Source organism: Gopherus evgoodei, unplaced genomic scaffold (genome assembly GCF_007399415.2).
Source record: "Gopherus evgoodei ecotype Sinaloan lineage unplaced genomic scaffold, rGopEvg1_v1.p scaffold_70_arrow_ctg1, whole genome shotgun sequence".
NCBI lineage: Eukaryota > Metazoa > Chordata > Testudines > Testudinidae > Gopherus > Gopherus evgoodei.
The window spans coordinates 580,704-605,052 of NW_022060091.1; the positions used below are offsets into that span (position 1 = coordinate 580,704).

The 24,349-nt window shown below is 47.3% G+C and overlaps 3 protein-coding genes across 3 annotated transcripts; all 3 read left to right on the forward strand.

The window, feature by feature from the left end:
- Positions 1-217: 217 nt before the first annotated feature.
- On the forward strand, positions 218-1,156 carry LOC115643768 (olfactory receptor 11A1-like). Its single transcript, XM_030547751.1, has one exon. The coding sequence runs from the start codon at positions 218-220 to the stop codon at positions 1,154-1,156; it is 939 nt and encodes a 312-aa protein (XP_030403611.1).
- A 10,693-nt stretch (positions 1,157-11,849) lies between these two features.
- On the forward strand, positions 11,850-12,788 carry LOC115643777 (olfactory receptor 6B1-like). The gene has a single exon (XM_030547761.1). The coding sequence runs from the start codon at positions 11,850-11,852 to the stop codon at positions 12,786-12,788; it is 939 nt and encodes a 312-aa protein (XP_030403621.1).
- Positions 12,789-23,396: 10,608 nt separating this feature from the next.
- LOC115643769 (olfactory receptor 11A1-like) lies at positions 23,397-24,308 on the forward strand. The gene has a single exon (XM_030547752.1). It carries the CDS (start codon positions 23,397-23,399, stop codon positions 24,306-24,308), a length of 912 nt encoding a protein of 303 aa, XP_030403612.1.
- The last annotated feature ends 41 nt before the right edge of the window (positions 24,309-24,349 follow it).

A 24,349-nucleotide genomic window follows, 5' to 3' on the forward strand; every position in this document is an offset into this window, starting at 1 on the left:
AAAGCTCATGCTCCAAAATGTCTGTTAGTCTATAAGGTGCCACAGGATTCTTGCTGCTTTTACAAATCCAGACTAACACAGCTACCCCTCTGATATCTGCAATTTGGGTGCCTAAATGTCTCTGGATATCTGTCCTTCTGCACCTGCTTAAGCTGATGGGATATTTCTGCCATTGAAAGTCTCGTCTCTGAGTTTTAGTGTTTTTCTTTGTACCTAGATGCACCTCATAGACAAAGCAGAAGAATATATTCAAACGATCATCACAGAATTCATCCTCCTGGGATTCGAGAATCTCTCTGAACTGCAGATCCTTCTCTTCCTGGTTTTCCTGGTGATCTACATTGTGACCATGTCTGGGAACATCCTCATCTTTGCACTAGTTGTGGCTGATCAGCACCTTCACACCCCCATGTACTTCTTCCTGGGGAACTTGTCCTGCCTGGAGACCTGCTACACCTCCACCATCCTGCCCAGGTTACTAGTCAGTCTCCTGACTGGAGACAGAACCATTTCTGTCAGTGGCTGTTTTGCACAGTTTTATTGCTTTGGTGGCTTGGTAACTACAGAAAGTTATCTCCTAGCAGCGATGTCTTATGATAGGTATGTAGCGATATGCAAGCCCCTGCATTATGCAGCCTTGATGAATGACAGGTTGTGCCTCCAGCAAGCAGCGGGGTCTTGGATAAGTGGATTTCTAATTTGTGTAATAATGACGTGTATTATGTCACAATTAACATTCTGTGGCCCAAATGAAATTGACCGTTTCTTTTGTGATTTTTCTCCAATGCTAAAACTCTCCTGCAGTGACACCAGCATGATCACAGTGGTTAGTGTAATACTCACCTCCCTAGACTCGCCTTGCTCATTTCTATTAACTGTGACATCCTATATTTGTATCATTGCTGCTATGCTGAGAATCCCTTCCACCACCGGGAGGCAAAAGGCCTTTTCCACCTGCTCCTCTCACCTCATTGTGGTTGCAGTTTTCTATGGGACCCTAATGACTGTGTATCTGCTACCAAAAACCAAAACACTGAAAGCACTGAACAAAGTGTTCTCTGTCTTCTACACAGTCCTGACTCCCATGCTCAACCCCCTCATCTACAGCCTGCGAAACAAAGAGGTAAATGAGGCCCTGATAAAAGTCATCCGGTAATATATGCTGCTCAAATGAATTCAGATGGAGTCACTGATCTGAGAAGGAATCCATCCAGCTTAACGCGCAAGAAAGTTTACACCTAGTGGGGTTCAAGCTCACACCAGTGGGAACTGCTCCGGGGAACGTGAGGACATGCTACATTTGAGTTGATGACATACCGATTTGTGGCTAAAGCTGATACTTGCTACTGCCTTAATTGGAAACCTGACTGTCTGCACTCTACAATTCACATGGTGTCATTTGAGATTTCAGATACGTGTTTCATCTGTTTCTCTGTTCTCTCTGAGTTGGGAAAATGCCACATTCTACTTGGCACTAGCCTCAGATCCCTGTGAGTGGAATTAGTTGGTTCAAATATTTTCTCTCTCCTTGATGTCCTGGATTCCCAAAAGCTCCATAACTTTATATCTGGGAAGATTGTACTGGTCTTCCCATTTGTTGCACTGCATGTCATCTTGCAATCGGTAGAAGGGATGTAAGGGTGTGCCTATACTGCAATGTAGGCCTAGGGTCTGTGGGACTTGAACCCATAGGCTCAGTGAGTGTAAACCTAGGCTTGAGTGTCCACACTGAATATTAACACTAGGTTTAGAATTTCTGGATGTGGGGCTCACACCAGTGCTCAGGCATCTACGCTCCACTATGCAGACTTATGTCAAACTAGCCTGTGCCAGGTCTTCAGCTGCCTAACGAGAGAGCCTCTCCACTGCCCAGGATACTTGAAAGAAACTGGAACAAAGGTCAGTGACTGCAAGGGATGTGAGTGATTGCTGGACCTAGGCTAAAAGGAGATTAGTCTGTAAAAGGGAGCATTCTGGAACTGGTCAGTATCTTACCTGTATTCAGTTTGATTAGACATAGATTTGCGCATTTTATTTTATTTTGCTTGGTGACTTACTTTGTTCTGTCTGTTACTACTTGGAACCACTTAAATCCTACTTTCTGTATTTAATAAAATCACTTTTTACTTATTAATTAACCCAGAGTCTGTATTAATACCTCGGGGAGGGAAAAACTCTGCATATTTCTCTATCAGTGTTATAAAGGGTGAACAGTTTATGAGTTTACCCTGCATAAGCTTTATACAGGGTTAAAATGATTTATTTGGGTTTAGACCCCATTGGGAGTTGGGCATCTGGATGTTAAAGACAAGAATACTTCTGTGAGCTGCTTTCAGGTAAGCCTGCAGCTTTGGGGCAAGTAATTCAGACCCTGGGTCTTTATTGTAGCAGACTGGTATGTCTGGCTCAGCAAGACAGATGATGGAGTCCTGAGCTGTCAGGGAAAGCAAAGGTAGAAGTAGTCTGGGAACTCAGGTCGCAGGTCCCAGGGAGGTTTCTGTGATCTAACCTGTCACAGTCAGCATTTGAAGCACTTGTCTTGCTTGTGGTTTCACTCCTGATTTATGCAATGGGCAGAGCTTCCATGAGTCGCTGGTGGATGTTTCTAGGGCATTTTCTGACCTTCAGAAGAAGGCACCTGTTGGAGGAGGATGAGGGTGATACAGACCTGGCAGACTCAAACTGGCTGATGCTGCTCATGGCTCTCGGGAGAGCTGCTGATGCCCCCTGTGTAGACCCGTGCTTCTGCAGCAGAGCCACAAGCACAGACTGTTGGGATCCCATCATCATGCAGACCTGGGGTGACCAGAACTTGCTCATGAAGAAAGCTACATTTCCGGAGCCTTCTTAGCAGCTTGCCCGGACCATTCAGCACCACGACACATACACGAGGGAATCCATTCCTGTTCAAAAGTTCTTTGCTATACCCCAGAGTCCTACGGTCTATTGCTAACCAGTTTGGGGTTGGAAAGTCAACTGGAATGTAAAGCAGTGGCTGAGGTTTCTGAGGTAGTCAGGTGTATGGTTTATCCAAAGATGGGGGCCTAAACAATATCCCCAAAGTAAGTGCTGGCTTGGAGAGAATGGGGTTTCCCAACTGCACTGGGGCCATGACTGTATGTATTCAAGGAGCCAGAATACAGACACTGCAAAAGGTACTACTCCATGGGTATGCAGGCCCTTGGGGACCACAGAGGCAAAGTTATGGATGCCAACGTGGGCTGCCCTGGAAAAGTTCATGATGCCAGGGTTTCCCATCAGTCGGGTGTCTACCTTCATGGACAGGCCAGAACACTATTCCAAATAACAATGTCATAAATGGAATAACTGTTCCTATGGTTATTCTAGGGGATCCCATGTACCCCCTTTTGCCTAGGCATATGAAACCGTATCCTGATCAGAGGCTATGGCAAAAGAAGGCTTAATTATATTTCCCGCATGTATTTCATGGTGGTTGAATGTGCGTTTGTCAAATTGAAATCCTCAAGCCTGAGTGTAAGTTTGGCCTTACATTGCAGTGTACACATTTCCCAAGACCCAGTGCATCATACTCAAAACAGATTAGTGGCTATCAAAACAAACTAAATGATGTGAATGGTTTCTGTTGACACAACCTCTTTGCTACAGCAACAACAACAAAATCAATGTCAAACAAAAAAGCAGCAGGTAGGCATGGAGGAAACACTACTCATGACACATGCCAGCTCCTTTCATCCTGAAGCACATTGGGTAAAATTTCCAAAAGTGTCTAGCTGACTTAGAAGCATAAATCTCATTGACTTTCTATGAGACAGAGATTCTCTCATCCTCAGGTCCTTCTGAAAGGGGAAACTTAAGCTCTGAAGTCACTTTGTGCTTTTGAAAATTCTACCCATTTAATAGTACTTTAATCCTTATGTCTCTGATCCTAACGAATACACAGGAACTCACTGAAGGCATGACAGTTGTTGCACCACTGAGGGTCGTCTATACGGCAGCAGAAAGTGAGCCTCAGGAATTTGGACTGAGTGGGCAGAAGGGTTTGGCTGAGCACGGGTTGGTGTGTGAGAGAAGAGAGAGCGAGAAAACACACAGAACAGAGAGAGGGAGCCTAGGGAAAAAAACAAGGAAGGCAAATAGTAGCCCAGTGCAAATCTTGAAAAAGTGACTGTTTAGATTGATTGAGGTGGCTAACGAGACTAGTGGGAGTAAGCAAAGAAACTGCTGCTTTTGTTCTTGGTTCCTCATGCATTCAGAGAAGTTGGACTTTGTACATGCCTTGTCAATAAACGAGATTGGATCAAAGAAAATATCAGACTCCATCAATTTCTACTTCCAACTGGGACATCCCCATGGCTCCAAATTATGACTAGCCATTCGGGTCAAAAACAAGTAACAATACACAGTTTCTACCTGGCATGGAGATACACATTGTATGGGGGGAGGTTTGAACCCTAATGCCCTCAGCATCTACTCAGGGTTGTCTTGTTTTTGCAGCAGAATAGCTGAGAGTGTCTGAGTGTTTGTGTCTCTGTCTGGTTCCTAGAGAAAAACAACCTGCTGCATAGAGTAATAGGAATTATCATCATTGCCTATGATAACTCTGGTTATTCTTGTTAGCCATACAAATGTCCAGTCCCTCTTTGATGACTACAGTCTAATCACACATTGTGGAAAAGGTATTCATTGGTTCAGAATTTGCCATCTTTTAATTTTATTGTATGTCCCTGTGACGTTTCTTGCAGTGCCTGGGATTCTGCAACACCCACTGACACCTCCCCTTAGCATGGGGAAGCCAAGTCTGTGCCTGCCAGGGGTCAGCTCCCTGAATATTATTGTGATTTTTGGTGTAAGGGACCATTTGTCGCACAGGAAAGCTTACTTGCGTGTTAAGACAGACTGGAGTGCCCAAGGGGACTGTATTTGACTGCACCTTAAAGTGATTGTAGCCAGAGGCGGCTCTAGCCACCAGTAAAGCAAGCACCTGCTTGGAGCAGCCCATTTGCAGGGGCGGCATGGGCTAACAGGGGGCTCTCGGAGCTGTAGTTCCTTGGTTAGCTCCCTGCTCATAGAGCCAGCCCTGGAGCAGGGAAAGAACTACATTCCCCAGCATTCCCTTGGCCACTACCAACCGGAAGGGAAGGAGGGCGGCTTGCTGTGAGTGGGGATTTGCAGTGTGAATGGCAGGGAGACCATATTTTAACATTCAAAAAACAGGACAGTCCAGGGGGAGGTCCACTCCCTCCGACTGCCTCCCACAGAAACCCCAACCCATGCAACCCCTCCTCCCCGATCCCTGTCCCCTGGTCACCTCCTCCTGCGACCCCTGCCCCTAAGTGCCCCCCAGGACCCCATCCCCTATCTAAGCACTGCTGGTCCTTGTCCCCTGATTACCCCCTCCTGAGACCCCTCCCAACTTCCCCCCAGGACCACACCCCCTATCTAAGCACTGCTGGTCCTTGTCCCCTGATTGCCCCCTCCTGGGTCCCCTGCCCCTAACTGCCCCCTAGGACCTCACCCCCTATCTAAGCACTTCTGGTCATTGTCCCTTGATTGCCCGCTCCTGGGACCCCTGCCCCAACTGCCCCCCAGGACCTCACCCCCTATCTAAGCACTGCTGGTCCTTGTCCCCTGGTTGCACCCTCCTGGGACCCCTGCCCCTAACTGCCCCCAGGAGCCCATCCCCTATCTAAGCACTGCTGGTCCTTGTCCCCTGATTGCTGCTTCCTGGGACCCTTGCCCCTAACTGCCTCCCAGGACCCCATCCCCTATCTAAGCACTGCTGATCCTTGTCCCCTGATTGCTGCCTCCTGGGACCCCTGCCCCCAACTGCCCCCTAGGACTTCACCCCCTGTCTAAGCGCCGCTGCTCCTTGTCCCCAACTGCCCCTTCCTGAGACCCCCCCACCTTCCCCCAGAACCCCACCACTTACTTGTCCCCTGACAACCTCTGGGACTCCCATGGCTATCCAACCGCTACCTGTCTTCTGACTGCCCCCCCAAAATCCTGACCTATCTAACCCCCCCTTCTCCCTGCCCCTAACTGCCTCCCAAACCTCCATGCCATCCAACTCCCCCTTCTCCCTGTCCCTTGACTGCCCCCCTGGAACCTCTACCCCTTCTCCAATCCCCCAACCCCCTTACCGTGCCACTCAGACCAGCGTGTCTGGCTCCGCGCAGCTCCAGACATGCTGCTGCATACATGCTGCTGTGCTCCCCCACGGAGCCCACAGCCCCCCCCAATCCACCCAGCACCTGCATTCCAGATTTGAACACCTTAAAATACAGGGGTTCCCAAGCTCAGTTTGGGCAGCTGTTACTTCATTTCTCCCAAATAAAATATACCGATCCACTGTAACTTGCTGTAGAAAAAGTAGGATAAAATTGAGCAAGAAATGCTTCCCAGTGGTTATTAGGATTAGAATTGCTATTTTCAACAGCCATTGCCTTTTTTTTGTTTGTTTGTTTAAAAGGAAGACAGTGATAGCGCATTGGCAAATTCCCCACAGAAAGAAAGAGTGGAATAAAAGAAAAATAAAGGCGCCTCAACTTTTCCTCATTTATGGAGGACAGTCTTATAATATGCATCCAGATATCCTCCAATCACACAAGCTGAAAATTGTTCCACTTTACTGCAGCTCTGTAACCCTATGGGAATCAATTCTGTCTGTGTTCTGTGCACATCCAAAATTCCTGCTGAATGACCTGCCTTGGGAGCGAGTTATCAGTGACCTAGGGCTGCAGCGGAAGGAGAGGGCAGGTGTGGGGGGAGAGCCCAGGGCTGGGGTGGCACAGGATTGGGGGAGAGCACTGGTGAGAGGTAAGGGGGGAAGCCCAGCGCTGAGGCGGCAGGGAGTGTGTAGGGGGGAGGGCCCAGGGCTGGGGCAGCAGGAGGGTTCGGGTGGGGGGGCCCAGGGCTGGGACGGGGGCAGCCAAAATTTATTTTGCTTGGGGGAGCAAAAAACCTAGAGTCGGCCCTAACTCAAGTCCTTCAGGAGGTCCCACTTGACACTTTGTTGGTGAAATCTAAGTCTAGAACTCACAGCAAATGTGGGGGTTGTGACCCGATTCTGAACAGTCTTCCCTGAGGTTGGTACCTGTGCTCTTCAGCCACTCCAGACAGCGTGACAGCCCTTCTTTCCCTGTCATCCGGGATGGCATGAGTGAGCCAGGTAGTCTTGAAAAGCCTGTTCTGCCACAGTGTGACAATACTCTCCTCTGTCTTCAGCAACTCAGGGGCTGCAAAAAGGTGTGAAGTGGCCATTACACTTTACAAGTATGGTATCCTGTAGGAGGAGTAGGATCAGGGTTTGAACATAGGGACATGGCAGGGAGCACCTGCCCACTGCAGTGACACGATAGAGTGGGAGTGTGTGGTGTGGGTATTTTGGGGTATCGCACAAATAGGGCAGAGTTAAGGTTGTGTGGACATTTACCTTCTTTCTCTTTTCCAGGTTGTCAGAAGTCAGAGTTTTGCTGAACTCCACCTTTGGGAAGGGCTCGAGCGATCACTGGGCACCTTAACTCTGCATTAACAAAGGGTTTTTTTTTGTGACCTTTTATTTCCTAGTTTATTAAACAGAAGGAACAATGTTTGTTGGTGGAAGTTCCTGGCCATTTAGACAACTGTCGTTCTCCCCTAGGTTTGCAGTTGATGCGCTACTGTGGCTTGGTAATAATCAAAAGACCTAGTTTTTATATTCTACTTTTCATAAACAGAACTCCAAGAGCTTGACATCATTATCCTCATTTTACAGATGGGACACTGAGGCACATGGTCATCCAACAGGCCAGTCACAGAACTGAGAATAATCCCAATCCAGTGGCTTCTCCACTGGGCCACACAGTTGCTCTGTGATTCCAAAATGCTCCTCCCCACTCCATTGCATGTTTTGTCATAGTTTCCTTCTTGTCCTACCCTCGGGGCATGTGGAAAATGATGGATCATCATCAATTTTAACAACCTGGTACATCTCTGAAGACTGTTACCACATCCCCCCTCACCCTCCTCTTCTCCACAGTAAACACGCCCAATTCTTTCTACCCTTCCTCACAGGTCAGTTTTTCTAAAGCTCGTTATCATTTTTGTTCCTCTCTTCTGCACTGTGTCTAATTTTTTCCCATCCCTCTTAAAGGGCGGTGCCCAGAACTGGACACCTTACTCCAGCTGATGCGTCACCAGTGCTGAGTAGAGCAGAACAGTTACCTCTCAGGTCTTACATACAACACACCTGTTAATTCACCCTGGAATGGGCAAGCTAGCCCAGATCTTCAGCAAAGAATAACTGCTATGGGCCAAATCCTAAGGAACTCATTCTTCTCTAACTCAGGTCATGTCTACACTACAAAATTGTCGACCTATCATACGCCAGCAGACATTCGCCACAGTAATTACATCGCTCTTACGTGTCTGCACTTTGCTCCTTATGTCAGCGGTGCGTGACCTCACCAGGTGCACTCGTGCCAATTACACTGACAGTGTGGGGCATCGTGGGAAGGCTCCTGAAAGCCAATAACATTCAACGTAAGCAACGCAGTGTCTACATTGACACTAACTATATCAACCTTGACTCTATGCCACTCGTGGAGGTGGGGTTATTAAGTCGGCGTAGTGGGGCAGTTACATCAGCAGGAGTGAAATTTAAGTGTAAACGCTTCCACAGGTCAACATAAGGTGCCTTGAGTCAGCCTAACTCTGTAGTGGAGACCAGGCCTCAGTAGTCAATGGCCATGATGTTCACACTGTCTTAACAAGCATCATAGCATTGAATTCCCTCCTGAGGGCACTTTCAAAGCAGGGATCATTAGCAGCAGCCTCAGTGGAGATCCCAAGAGCTGCCTGAGCCAATGTGAGGCTGCTTTCCCCTATAAAGCCTGGAAGGCTCCAGAGCAGGAGGCATGGAGGCCCCTTGTAATATACACGGATGTGTGTATCAAGCAAGAAGTCAAGAGCCGGCCCAGTGCAGCAGTGGAAGGTAGGTGTCTTGGCAGAACGAATAAGGGTTTGTCCATACGGGGTGATGGTGCACCACAGTGGGGTCTTAATTCCAAAGTGCCTCAATGAGTTGTGCACAAAGGAACTTTCCGTGGGCACCAGCAAGAGTCTACACGAGCCAGTTTGTGTGCTGGACCTTGGTGCCCTTTAGAAATCCCATTGCTCTTGAGTGCATTACCCCACCTGGTAGATTCTGAGAGCAGGAGGCAGAGGGGAGCAGCATGGAAATGGAAACCGGATCCCCACACGCACTCAGCATTGATGCACAGGTCACCACTTCTAGCTGAGGAATAAAGGTAAATCTGAACCTTCCTGGGGTTTGTCCACACAAGGAGTCAGTGCGTGGCAAGCTGGGGTGGAAATCTACAGTGCGGTAGGTTGCTGTGCAGTAAGGGGCTGCACGGATCCAGCTATCACACACTAAAAGTCCCCTAGTGGATTTTGCCTAATACTGTTTGAAATGGGTGTAGGTCAATGCGCATTAGGGAATATTTAGTGCACTGGAGCAGGGTCCACACAGCGTGCTAGTACGTGGCAGGCAAGTGCTCTGCAGATTCACACCCCAGCTTACCACGATCTAACTCTCTGTTTAGACAAGCCCGTGGTCAGATCCTGGGGATCTCATAGGAGGGAAATGGTGCAGTAGTGGGAAAGGGCACAGCCGAAGCTGTCTCTCAGGCGCATATCGTAGTTGTGCATCTCCTGCTCCCTCTCACTTCGTATTCTGCCCTTGATATGTCTCATCCTTCCCCACCCCCAACAGAGCTGAACTGCAACACTGCAGAGCGTGGCTGGGAGCATTGAGTTCCAGCTGTTCTGTTGCACCTGGGATGCTGCACAAAATCCAGGCCCAGACACTCTCACTCTTCAGCTGGGCAGCAGAGTGCACCTGGGGAGGAGTGTGTCTCAGGGTGCCAAGGAGGAGAGGAATGGGAGAGGAGTAAATATGTGCCTGCTCGAGAGATTCCCTTTGTGCATGGGGAAGGGCATTGGGCAGAGGGAGTTTCCCAGCTGCGCTGCTAGTCAAGGTCCTGCTCTCAGTGTCTCAGGCATTAGCATGAGGAGAGCATGTTCACATCCTGCTCTGCTGGTGCTGACATGCAGGCTCCTGAGCTGCACCTGCTGACTCAGAGCTGGGGGAAGAGAGGAGAGAGCGTCTCTTCTTTTCCCATTTACAGCATGGGGCTGGGAACGGAGCAGAGGGTGAGAAGAGAAGCAGATGCATGGATGGGCAGAGTTTAATGGGGCTGGGAATTTCAGGGGAGTCAAGTGACCAATTCCCCTTGATTTTTCAACAGTGTCTAATTTCTTTAGGTCCCTTTGAATATCCCAGCCTCAGAAAAGACTCAGGGAGTTTCACTGAAAGAGGAGATGAACAAGGTGGGACATGTGAGATGTTAAGGATTAATGAATTGGACAGAGAAACTCCATCAGGTGCACCTACAAATCAAGAGTGACCCAATCAACTTAACAGACACCACCTTTAGCACTCAGACATGAAACAATTTTCTCTTTACACAATGTGTCGTTGTCTCCTGGAACTCACTGTCATATGAGATCATTGAGTAATTCAGGAAACTGAACAATGTGGCAAGCTATAGCTCTGGATAGATTTGGATAGGGGGCTAACCTGGGGTGTTGGACATGTGAGGTCAATTCTCTGTTCTCCAGCAGGCTCCCTGGGGCCCTTTGGGGGAAATGCTTAAGCCAGATTTTAAAGGTGTTGAGGCACCAAATGATGTAGATGGGCACCAAGTGGAATGCTGAAAAGCATCTTAGCAGGTTAGGCATCTAATATCCTTTGGCTTGAATGGGAGTTAGGCACTGAGGCTGATCAAGTACTTGGTAAAATCCCACTGGGCACTGCTCTGCATTTTTAGGCACTAAGTATCTTATCAAACTGTCCCTCTGGGCCTCAGTTCTCCATCTGTACAATGGGCACAGAAACCTTTTCCAATCTCACTGTGGTATTGTAAGGATAAATACATTAAGGACTGTGAGGTGCTCAGATACTACAATTTTGCTCAATCTGTAACCAACACACTTCCATTGTTTTGGGTATTGGGGAATAGTCACAGAGTGAAGGCTGATTAAGGACCTTAGACCATGCAGTGTCCTACTAGGAAAACAATTGATCTACAAAGGCTCTGTCTGTCTCACTACTCAGAATTTACAGCTCCTGGCTCTGACCTAAGCTGGGCAGCTGTAGAATGGGAGGTTCTCTGGCAGAAGTTAATATTGCAAAAAACAGTTTGGGAGATCAGAAATAGACCTCATAGATTTATTGATGTGAGGAAAGGCTGTGAGATTGTTCTTGTTAAATCCATTCCTTTACTCTCTCTTACCGCCACTGACCATTTTTAGTGTGGGTTAAAATTTGCCAGTGGCTAGCATCCTTTAAGGAACAGCAGATCCTTTGTGGCTCAGCATACCTTGAATTAACGTCCTGATTCAGCAAAGCCCTCAGGCTCAGGTTTTTAAAGCTATTTAGAGGTTGCTGAGCTCTGTGTTGCAACAACGCTCAATTGATTTAGGAGCTTAAATTTCATTTTCAAAAGGGATTTAGGCATGGAGGAGTCTAAATCCCATTGGCTGTCAATAGACTGTAGACTTCTCAGAGCTTAAATCTGAGAAAATGAGATTTAGTCTTGGGCATTGCAATGCTGTGTGCTGCAGCACCTAAATAGCTTGAAAAATCTGACCTTAAGGCACATTGGTTGCCTAAGTACTTTTGAAAATCCCACTAGGTGCCTATCTGCAACTTTGGTGCTTAAATGCCTCTGGATATCTGTCCTTCTGCACTTGCTTAAGCTGATGGGATGTTTCTCCTTTTCAAAGTCCCTTCTCTGAGTTTTAGTATTTTCCTTGGTACATAGATGCACCTCATAGAGCAAGCAGAAAAGGACAATCGAACGATCATCACAGAATTCATCCTTCTTGGATTCGGGAATCTCCCTCAACTGCAGATCCTTTCCTTCCTGGTTTTCCTGGTGATCTACATTGTGACCGTGTCTGGGAACATGCTCATCATTGTGCTAGTTGTGGCTGATCAACACCTTCACACCCCCATGTATTTCTTCCTGGGGAACTTGTCCTGCTTGGAGACCTGCTACACCTCCACCATCTTGCCCAGGTTACTGGTCAGTCTCCTGACTGGAGACAGAACAATTTCTGTCAGTGGCTGTTTTGCACAGCTTTATTGCTTTGGTTCTCTGGCAGCTACAGAATGTTATCTCCTAGCAGCGATGTCTTATGATCGATATTTAGCGATATGCAACCCCCTGCATTATGCAGCCCTGATGAACAGCAGGTTGTGCCTCCAGCTAGCAGCGGGGTCTTGGATAAGTGGATTTGTAACTTGTGTAATAACAATGTGGTTTATGTCACAATTAACATTCTGTGGCCCCAGTGAAATTGACCATTTCTTTTGTGATTTTTCTCCAATGCTAAAACTCTCCTGCAGTGACACCAGCATGATCACACTGGTTAGTTTCATACTCACCTCCATAAACACGCCTTGCCCATTTCTATTAACTGTGACATCCTATGTTTGTATCATTGCTACTATCCTGAGAATCCCTTCCATCACTGGAAGGCAAAAGGCCTTTTCCACCTGCTCCTCTCACCTCATTGTGGTTACAGTTTTCTATGGGACCCTAATGACTGTGTATCTGCTACCAAAAACCAATACACTGAAAGCCCTGAACAAACTGTTCTCTGTCTTCTACACAGTCCTGACTCCCATGATCAACCCCCTCATCTACAGCCTGCGAAACAAAGAGGTGAAGGAGGCCCTGAGAAAAGTCATCCGGTAATACATGTTGCTCAAATGAATTCAGATGGAGTCACTGATCTTTGAAGGAACCTATCTGGGTTAACGAGTAAGAAAGTTGACATCTAGTAGGGCCAACCTCACACCAATGGGAACTGCTTTGTGGAATGTCAGGACATGCTATGTTTTGGGTTGATGACATTCCCATCCATGGCTAAAGCTGATATTTGCTACTGCCTAAAAGGAGTTTAGTCTGTAAAAGGGAGCATTCTGGAATTGGCGAGGATCTTATCTGTATTCAGATGGATTAGACATAGATTTGCGCGTTTTATATTATTTTGTTTGGTGACTTAGTTTTTTCTGTCTGTTACTACTTGGGACCACTTAAATCCTATTTTCTGTATTGAATAAAATCACTTTATATTTATTAATTAACCCAGAGTATGTATAAATACCTGATGGGCAAACAAATGTGCTTATCTCTCTATCAGTGTTATAGAGGGTGAACAATGTATGAGTTTGTCCTGCATAAGCTTTATACAGCGTTAAACTGATTTATTTGAGTTTAGACCCCATTGGGAGTTGGGCATCTGAACGCTAAAGACAAGCACACTTCTGTTAGCTGCTTTCATAAACCTGCAGCTTTGGGGCAAGTAATTCAGACCCTGGGTCTTTGTTGGAGCAGACGGGAATAGGTGGCTCAGCAAGACAGATGCTGAAGTCCTGAGCTGTCAGAGAAAGCAGAGGTAGAAGTAGTCTGGGCACTCAGGTTGCAGCTCCCAGAAGGGTTTCTTTGATCTAACCCGTCACAGTCAATGTTTGAAGCACTTGTCTTGCTTGTGCTTTCACTCCTGTTTCAGGCAATGGGCAGAGCTTTTATGAGTCACTGGTGGACATTTCAGGGGCATTTTCTGACCTGTAGAAGAAGGCATCTGTTGGAGGAGGATGAGGGTGATACAGACCTGGCAGACTCAAATTGGCTGATACTGCTCATGGGTCTTGGGAGAGTCTCTGATGTCCCCTGTGTAGATTGGTGCTTCTGAAGCAGAGCCGCAAGCACAGACTGGTGGTACCCCATCCTCATGAAGACCTGGGATGACCAGAAATTGCACTAGGGCCATGATTTTATGTACACAAGGAGCCAGAGTACAGACACCGTAAAAGGTACTACTCCATGGGTATTCAGGCCATTGGGGACCACAGAGGCAAAGTTATGGATGCCAACATGGGCTGCCCTGGAAAAGTTCCTGATGCCAGGGTTTTCTGTCAGTCAGGCATCTACCTTCATGGACTGGCCGGAACACTATTCCAAATGACAATGTCATTAATGGAATTACTGTTTCCATTGTTATTCTAGGGGATCCCATATACCTCCTTTTGCCGGGGCATATGAAACCATATCTTGATCAGAGGCCATGTCAAAAGGAGGCTTAATTATCTTCTCAAAAGGTGTAGAATAGTGGTTGAATGTGTGTTTGTCAGATTGAAATCCTCAAGCCTGAGTTTGGGCTAACATTGCAATGTACATATTCCCTAAGACCCAGTGTGTCAGACCCAAAACAGATTAATGGCTATCAAAATAAAATAAATGATGTGAATGATTTGTGTTGATGCAACCTCTTTGCTACAGCAACAACAACAAGAAAATCAGTGTCAAGTTCAAAACCAGCAGATAGGCATGGAGGAAATGCTACTCATGGCATATTTGAAAAGTACCAGCTTCTTTCATCCTGAAGCACATTGGGTAAAATTTCCAAAAGTGTCTAGCTGACTTAGAAGCATAAATCTCATTGACTTTCTATGAGACACAGACCATGTCTACATCTAAAATTTTGCAGCGCTGGTTGTTACAGCTGTATTAGTACAGCTGTATAGGGCCAGCGCTGCAGAGTGGCCACACTTACAGCAACCAGCGCTGCAAGTGGTGTTAGATGTGGCCACACTGCAGCGCTGTTGGGCGGCTTCAAGGGGGGTTCTGGAACGCGAGAGCAAACCGGGAAAGGAGACCAGCTTCGCCGCGGTTTGCTCTCGCGTTCCCGGAGCCACCCAGCAAACCGCAGGGAAGGAGACCTGCTTGCTCGGGGTTCCGGGAACGAGAGAGCAAACCGGGAAAGGAGATCAGCTTCGCCGCGGTTTGCTCTCGCGTTCCCGGAGCCACCCAGCAAACCGCAGGGAAGGGGACCTGCTTGCTCGGGGTTCCGGGAACGAGAGAGCAAACCGGGAAAGGAGATCAGCTTCGCCGCGGTTTGCTCTCGCGTTCCCGGAGCCACCCAGCAAACCGCAGGGAAGGAGACCTGCTTGCTCGGGGTTCCGGGAACGAGAGAGCAAACCGGGAAAGGAGATCAGCTTCGCCGCGGTTTGCTCTCGCGTTCCCGGAGCCACCCAGCAAACCTCAGGGAAGGGGACCTGCTTGCTCGGGGTTCCGGGAACGAGAGAGCAAACCGGGAAAGGAGACCAGCTTGATTACCAGAGGCTTCCTCCTTCCACGGAGGTCAAGAAAAGCGCTGGTAAGTGTCTACATTGGATTACCAGCGCTGGATCACCAGCGCTGGATCCTCTACACCCGAGACAAAACGGGAGTACGGCCAGCGCTGCAAACAGGGAGTTGCAGCGCTGGTGGTGCCCTGCAGATGTGTACACCTTCAAAGTTGCAGCGCTGTAACTCCCTCACCAGTGCTGCAACTTTCTGATGTAGACAAGCCCACAGATTCCCCCGTCCTTAGGTCCTTCTGAAAGCGGAAACTTAAGCTCTGAAGTCACTTCGGTGCTTTTGAAAATTCTACCCATTAAATAGTACTTTAATCCATAGGCCTCTGATTCAAATTAATACACAGAAACTAATTGAAGGCGTGACAGTAGTTGCATCAATGAGGGTCGTCTACACGGCAGCTGAAGGTGAGCCTCCCAGGCTGGGTAGGTAGACTCATTCTAGCAGGACTTGTCCTGGCATGCTAAAAATAGCTATGTGGATGTTGTAGGGTGGGATCAAGCCTGCGCCTCCCCTGAGGTGAGGGATGTCATTATGACCTGGACCAAATCTTGTTATGGTTGAGTTAAAAATCTTATTCTAACTGATGTGTGGACACCCCTTCTATTCACATAACTGTCAGGATGAGCTCATCAGAAGCCCCCTCTTCCACCTAAGACAAACAGTGTGTGAACCTGCCCAGGAATTTGGACTGAGTGGGCAGAAGGGTTTGGCTGAGCACAGGCTGGTGTGTGAAAGAACACAGAAAGAGAACACACAGAACTGAGAGAGGGAGACTGAGGGAAAAAAACAAGGAAGGCAAACAGTAGCCCAATGCGAGCCTGGAAAAAGTGACCATTTAGATTGAATGAGATGGCTAATGAGACTGGGGGGTGGTTAGCAAAAAAGCTGCTTCTCTTGATCTTGGTTCCTAATGCATTCAGGGAAGTCGGACTTTGTACATTTCTTGTCAATAAATGAAACTGGGTCAAAGAAAATATCAGACTCCATCAATTTCTACTTCCGACTGGGACATCCTCACGGCTCCAAACTGTGACTAGCCACTTGTGTTAAAAAGAGGTAAAAATACACAATCTCTCCCTGGCATGGAGATACACATTGTATTTGGGGAGGTTTGAACCCTAATGCCCTCAGCATCTACTCAAGGTTGTCTTTTTCTTGCAGCAGAATAGTTGAGAGTGTGTGAGTGTTTGTGTCTCTATCTGGTGCCTAGAGAAAAACAATCCAATATGCTGCTTAGAGTAACAGGAATTATCGTCATTGCCTATGATAACTCTGATTATTCTTGTTAGCCATACAAATATCAAGTCCCACTTTGATGACTACAGACTAATCACACATCGTGGAAATTTCCACTACACGCATCTGAGGAAGTGGGTATTCACCCACGAAAGCTCATGCTCCAAAACGTCTGTTAGTCTATAAGGTGCCACAGGATTCCTTGCTGCTTCTATCGTGGAAAAAGGTATTTATTGGTTCAGAATTTGCCATCTTTTAATTTTATTATATGTCCCTATGATGTTTCTTGCAGTTTCCCAGGATTGTGCAGCAACCACTGACATCTCTGCTTAGCATGGGGAAGCCAGGACTTTGCCTGCCAGCAGTCAGCTCCCTGAATATTATTGTGATTTTTGGTGGAAGTGGCCATCTATCACAAAGGCAGGCTTACTTGGGTGTTAAGAGAGACTGGAGTGTCCAAGGGAACAGTCTGTGACTCCATGTTAAGGCTATTGTAGTGCTTGAGGAGGTCCCACTTGATACTCGGTTGGTGAAATCTAAGTCTAGAACTCACAGCCAATATGGGGGTTGTGCGCTGCTTCTGAACAGTCTGCCCTGAGGTTGGTACCCGTGCTCTTCAACCACTCCAGACAGCCTGACAGCCCTTCTATCCTGGTAATCGGGGATGGCATGAGTGAGCCAGGTCCTCTTGAAAAGCCTGTGTTGCCACAGTGCGACAATACTCTCCTCTGTCTTCAGCAACTCGAGCTGGAAAAGGGTTTTAAATGGCCGTTACAGTTTACAAGTGTGGTATCCTGTCAGGGGAGTAGGATCAGGATTTGAACATAGGGCCATGGCAGGAAGCACCTGGCCACTGCAGTGACAAGGTAGAGTGGGAATGTGTGGTGTGAGTATTTTGGGGTATCGCACAAATAGGGCAGAGTTAAGGTTGTGTGGGCATTTATCTCCTCTCTCTGTTTCCTGGTTCTCAGAAGTCAGAGTTTTGCTGAACTCAGCCTTTGGGAAGGGCCTGAGCTATCACTGGGCACCTTAACTCTGCTTTAACAAAGATTTTTTTGTGACATTTTATTTCCTAGTGTTTTAAACAGAAGGAGCAATGTTTGTTGGTGGGAGTTACTGGCCATTTAGACAACTGTCGTTCTTACCTAGGTTTGCAGTTGATGCGCAACTGTGACTCGGTAATAATCAAAAGACCTAGTTTTTATATTGTACTTTCCATCAACACAACTCCAAGAGCTTGAATCATTATTCTCATTTTACAGATGGGACTCTGAGGCACATGGTCATCCAACAGGCCAGTCGCAGAGCTGGGAATAATCTCAATCCAGTGGCTTCTCCACTGGGCCACACAGTTGCTCTTTGATTCCAAAGTGCTCCTCCCCTCTCCTCTGCATGTTTTGTTATAGTTTCCTTCTTGTCCTACTCTCGGTGCACGTGGAGAACGATGGATCATTATCAATTTTTTAACATCCTGGTACATCTCTGAAGACTGTTACCACGTCCCCCCTCACCCTTCTCTTCTCCAGAATAAACACGCCCAATTCTTTCTACTTTTCCTCACAAGTCAAGTTTTCTAAACCTCTTTATCATTTTTGTTGCTCTCCTCTGGATTGTGTCTAATTTTTCTGCATCCCTCTTAAAGTGCAGTACCCAGAACTGGACACACTACTCCAGCTGAGGCCTCACCAGTGCTGAGTAGAGCACAACAGTTACCTCCCAGGTCTTACAGGCAACACACCTGTTAATTCACCCAGGAATGGGCAAGCTAGCCCAGACAGTCAGCAAAGAATAACTTCTATGGGCCAAAACTTAAGGAACTCATTCTTCTCTAACTCAGGACATATCTACACTACAAATTTAAGTCGACCTAACTTACGCCAGCAGACAGTCGCCGCAGTAATTACATCGCTCGAGCGTGTCTACACTTTGCTCCTTGTGTTGGCGGTGCTTGACCTCACCAGCAGTACTCACGACGATTGCACTGACAGTGTGGGGCATCGTGGGAAAGCTCCTGAAAGCCAATAATATTCGACATAAGCAATGCAATGTCTACATTGACACTAACTACATCAACCTTGACTCTATGCTGCTCGTGGAGGTTCAGTTATTAAGATGGCGTAGTGGGGCAGTTACATCAGCGGGAGTGAAATTTAAGTGTAAACGCTTCCATAGTTAGTTCGACATAAGATGCCTTGACTCAAGCCTGTCATAAACAGATAGTTAAGGGTTAATGTCTCTTTTACCTGTAAAGAGTTAAGAAACTCAGTAAACCTGGCTGACACCTTACCAAAGGACCAATAGGGGGACAAGATACTTTCAAATCTCGGTGGAGGGAAGCCTTTGTTTGTGTTCTTTGTTTTGGGTGTTGTTTGCTTTCGGGACTGAGAGGGACCAGACCAGACGTACATCCAGGCTCTCCAAATCTTTCTGAATCAGTCTTTCATGTTCAAAATTGTAAGTATAGCCAGGCTAGGCGGATTAGTCTTATGTTTGTTTGTTTTTCAACTTGTAAATGAGTTTCTATTTTGCTGGAAGGATTTTTACCTCTGTTTGCTGTAACTTTGAATCTAAGGCTGGGGGGGGTCTCTTTAGCCTATACGAATCTGAATACCCTGTAAGCATTTTTCCATCCTGATTTTAGAGAGATAATTTTTACTTTTTTCTTTCTTTAATTAAAAGCTTGACTTTTAAGTACCTGATTGATTTTTCCTTGTTTTTAGACCTAAGGGGATTGGGTCTGAACTCACCAGGGACTGGTGGGGGGAAAGGAGGGAGAAGGGTTAATTTCTCCTTGTTTCTAAGATCCGGGGAGTTTGGATCTTTGTTCACCAGGGAATTGGTGAAGTCTCTCAAGGCTGCCCAGGGAGGGAAAGTTTTGGGGAAATAGAAGTGTGCCAAACACTCAATTTTGGCTGGTGGCAGCGTACCATATCTAAGCTAGTAATTCAGCTTAGAAAGGTCCATGCAGGTCACCACCATCTGTACCCTAAAGTTCAGATTGGGGAAAAAACCTTTGCACAGCCTAACTCTGTAGCGGAGACTAGGGCTCAGTAGTCAATGGCCTTGATGTTTACACTGTCTTAACAAGCACAATAGCATTGAATTCCCTCCTGAGGGCACTTTCAAAGCAGGGATCCTTAGCAGCAGCCTCAGTGGAGATCCCAAGAGCTGCCTGAGCCAAGTGAGGCTGCTTTCCCCTATAAACCCTAGAAGGCTCCAGAGCAGGAGGCATGGAGGCCCCTTGTAATATACACGTGTGTGTGTATCAGGCAAGAAATCAAGAGCCGGCCCAGTGCAGCAGTGGAAGGTAGGTGTCTTGGCAGAATGAATAAGGGTTTGTCCATACGGGGTGATGGTGCACAATAGTGGGGTCTTAATTCTAAAGTGCCTCAAAGTGTTGTGCGCAAAGGAACTTTCTGTGGGCGCCAGCAAGAGTCTACATGAGCCAGTTCCCTTTAGAAATCCCATTGCTCTTGAGTGCACTACCCCACCCTGTAGACAGACTCTGAGAGCAGGAGACAGAAGGGAGCAGCATGGAAGTGGAAACCAGATCCCCACACCCACTCAGCATCAACACAGAGGTCAACGCTTCTTGCTGAGGATTAAAGGTAAATCTGAAGCTTCCTGGGGTTTGCCCACACAAGGAGCCAGTGCGTGGCAAGCTGGGGTGGAAATCTACAGTGCGGTAGGTTGCTGTGCGGAAAGGGGCCACGCGGATCCAGCTATCACACACTAAAAGTCCCCTAGTGGATTTTGCCCTAGTGCTGTTTGAAATGGGGGTAGGTCAATGAGCACTAGGGAATGTTTAGTGCACTGGAGCAGGGTCCACACTGCGTGTTAGTATGTGGCAGGCTAGTGCTCTGCAGATTCACACCCCAGCTTACCACGATCTAACTCTCTGTTTAGACAAGCCCGGGATCAAATTCTGGGGATCTCTCATAGGGAGGAAATGGTGCAGGAGTGGAAGGAGCACAGCAGGAGCTGTCTCTCAGGTGCACATCATAGTTGTGCATCTCCTGATCCCCCACACTTCCTATTCTGCCCTTGATAGGTCTCATCCTTCCCCACCCCCAGCAGAGCTGAACTGCAACACTGCAGAGTGTGGCTGGGAGCACTGAGTTCCAGCTGTTCTGTTGCACCCGGGATGCTGCACAAAATCCAGGCCCAGACACTCTCACTCTTCAGGTGGGCAGCAGAGTGCGCCTGGAGTAGAGTGTGTCTCAGGGTGCCAAGGAGGAGAGGAAAGGGAGAGGGGTCTGTATGTGCCTGCTCGGGAGATTCCCTTTGTGCATGGGGAAGGGCACTGGGCAGAGGGAGTTTCCCAGCTGCGCTGCTAGTCAAGGTCCTGCTCTCAGTGTCTCAGGCATTAGCATGAGGAGAGCATGCTCACGCCCTGCTCTGCTGGTGCTGACATGCAGGCTCCTGAGCTGCACCTGCTGTCTCAGAGCTGGGGGAAGAGAGGAGAGAGCGTCTCTTCTTTTCCCATTTACTGCATGGGGCTGGGAACGGAGCAGAGGGTGAGAAGAGAAGCAGATGCATGGATGGGCAGAGTTTAATGGGGCTGGGAATTTCAGGGGAGTCAGGTGACCAATTCCCCTTGATTTTTCAACAGTGTCTAATTTCTTTAGGTCCCTTTGAATATCCCAGCCTCAGAAAAGACTCAGGGAGTTTCACTGAAAGAGGAGATGAACAAGATGGGACATGTGAGAGGTTAAGGATTAATGAATTGGACAGAGAAACTCCATCAGGTGCACCTACAAATCAAGAGTGACCCAATCAACTTAACAGACAACACCTTTAGCTCTCAGACATGAAACAATTTTCTCTTTACACAATGTGTCGTCTCCTGGAACTCACTATCATATGAGATCATTGAGTAATTCAAGAAACTGAATAATGTGGCAAGCTATAGCTCTGGATAGATTTGGATAGGGGGCTAACCTGGAACGTTGGACACGTGGGGTCAATTCTCTGTTCTGCAGCAGGCTCCCTGGGGCCCTTTGGGGGAATTGCTTAGGCCAGATTTTAAAGATGTTGAGGCACCAAATGATGTAGATGGGCACCAAGTGGAATGCTGAAAAGCATCTAAGCAGGTTAGGCATCTAATATCCTTTGGCTTGAATGGGAGTTAGGCACTGAGGCTGATCAAGGACTTTGTAAAATCCCACTGGGCACTGCTCTGCATTTTTAGGCACTAAGTATCTTATCAAACTGTCCCTCTGGGCCTCAGTTCTCCATCTGTACAATGGGCACAGAAACCTTTTCCAATCTCGCTGTGGTATTGTAAGGATAAATGCATTAAGGCAGTGGCCCCCAACCTTTTTGTGGCCAGTAGCATAATCATGTTTTCAGAAGAGTGTGATGGGCGCCAACAATTTTTCAAGGCTTATTTTGTATTTGTGCATTAAATAATACGAAAAACATCATATTTAATATTCTTCCCACTCTGGGCTGAAATAATACATACATTTTCTCTTATTTGAACCTCTTATTTTGGAGCATAATGTTAAAAAAATAATAAATTGCAAAGCACAAGAAAACAGCAGTATCAGTTCAGGAAGAATACTCACATACAGGGCCAGCTCCAGCCACCAGTGGAGCAAGCAGGTGCCTGGCAGGGGGCCCTGAAATCTCTCCCCTGATGGGCACTAGACAGGCCTCAGAGTTCTCTGTGCCCAGCAGGCGTGGGGCTGCGGCTTCTCTGCAGCCCCCAGTTCTCTGTACCTGGCAGGCGCGGGACCGCAGCTTCTCTTCTTGAAGCTGGAGAGAAGCCGCAGCCCCGCACTTGCCGGGGAGAGAGAGCACCGGCGCCCGCAGCCTTGGAGTTCTCTGTCTCCGACAGGCACAGAGCCAGAAGAAGCGCAGCCCTGCGCCTCCTGGGGAAAAAGAGAAGCAGCGCCCACAACCCTGGAGTTCTCTGTCCCCAGCAACCACAGGGCTGCTGCTTCTTTCCCCTGTTGAGCACCAGGCGGGCGCACATAAATGCCCCAGTGAGCACCATGGTGCCCACGGGCACTGCATTGGGTATCACTGCATTAAAGACTGTGAGGTGCTCAGATACTACGATGTTGCTCGGTTTGTAACCAGCACACTTCCATTGTTCTGGGTATTTGGGAATACTCATTTAGTGAAGGCTGATTAAGGACCTTAGACCATGCAGTGCGCTACTAGGAAAACAATTGAACTATAAAGGCCCTGTCTGTCTGACTACTCAGAATTTACAGCTCCTGGCTCTGAACTTACCTGGGCAGCTGTAAAATGGGAGGATCTCCGGCAGAAGTTAATATTGCAAAAAACAGTTTGGGAGATCAGAATTAGACCTCAGATTTATTCATGTGAGGAAAGGCTGTGAGATCATTCTTGTTAAAGCCATTCCTTTACTCTCTCTTACTGCCGCTGACCATTTTTAGTGTGGGCTAAAACTTGCCAGTGACTAGCATCCTTTGAGGAACAGCAGATCCTTTGTGGCTCTGCATAGCTTGAATTAAGATCCTGATTCAGCAAAGCCCTCAGGCCCAGATTTTTAAAGCTATTTAAGGGTTGCTCAGCTCAGTATTGCAACAACGCCTAACTGACTGAGGAGCCTAAATTCCATTTTCAAAAGGGATTTACGCATGGAGGAGTCTAAATCCCATTGGCTGTCAAAAGAATGTAGAGTCCTCAGTGCCTACATCTGGGAAAATAAGATTTAGTCTTGGGCATTGTGATGCTGTGTGCTGCAGCACCTAAATAACTTTAAAAATCTGGCCTTAAGGCACATTGGTTGCCTAAGTACTTTAGAAAATTCCACTAGGCACCTATCTGCAACTTTGGGTGCTTAAATGCCTCTGGATGTCTTATCCTTCTGCACTTGCTTAAGCTGATGGGATGTTACTGCCTTTGAAAGTCCTGTCTCTGAGTTTCAGTATTTTTATTTGCATCTAGATGCACCTCGAAGACAAAGCTGAAGAGGACAATCAAACGATCATTACAGAATACATTCTCCTGGGATTCGGGAATCTCCCTGAACTGCAGATCCTTCTCTTCCTGGTTTTCCTGGTGATCTACATTGTGACCATGTCTGGGAACATCCTCATTGTTGCGCTAGTTGTGGCTGATCAGCACCTTCACACTCCCATGTACTTCTTTCTGGGGAATTTGTCCTGCTTGGAGACCTGTTATACCTTGACCATCCTGCCCAGGTTACTGGCCAGTCTCCTGACTGGAGACAGAACCATTTCTGTCAGTGGCTGTTTTGCACAGTTTTATTGCTTTGGTTGTTTGATAACTACAGAATGTTATCTCCTAGCAGTGATGTCTTATGATCGGTATCTAGCGATATGCAAACCCCTACATTATGCAACCCTGATGAACAGCAGGTTGTGTCTCCAGTTAGCGACAGAGTCTTGGATAAGTGAGTTTCTAACTTGTGTAATAACAATGTGGTTTATGTTGCAATTAACATTCTGTGGCCCCAATGAAATTGACCATTTCTTCTCCTGCAGTGACACCAGCATGATCACACTGGTTAGTTTCATACTTGCCTCCATAAACACGCCTTGCCCATTTCTATTAACTGTGACATCCTATGTTTGTATCATTGCTACTATCCTGAGAATCCCTTCCACCACTGGAAGGCAAAAGGCCTTTTCCACCTGCTCCTCTCACCTCATTGTGGTTACAGTTTTCTATGGGACCCTAATGACTGTGTATCTGCTACCAAAAACCAAAACACTGAAAGCCCTGAACAAAGTGTTCTCTGTCTTCTACACAGTCCTGACTCCCATGCTCAACCCCCTCATCTACAACCTGCGAAACAAAGAGGTGAAGGAGGCCCTGAGAAAAGTCATCAGTTAATATATATTGCTCAAATGAATTCAGATGGAGTGACTGATCTG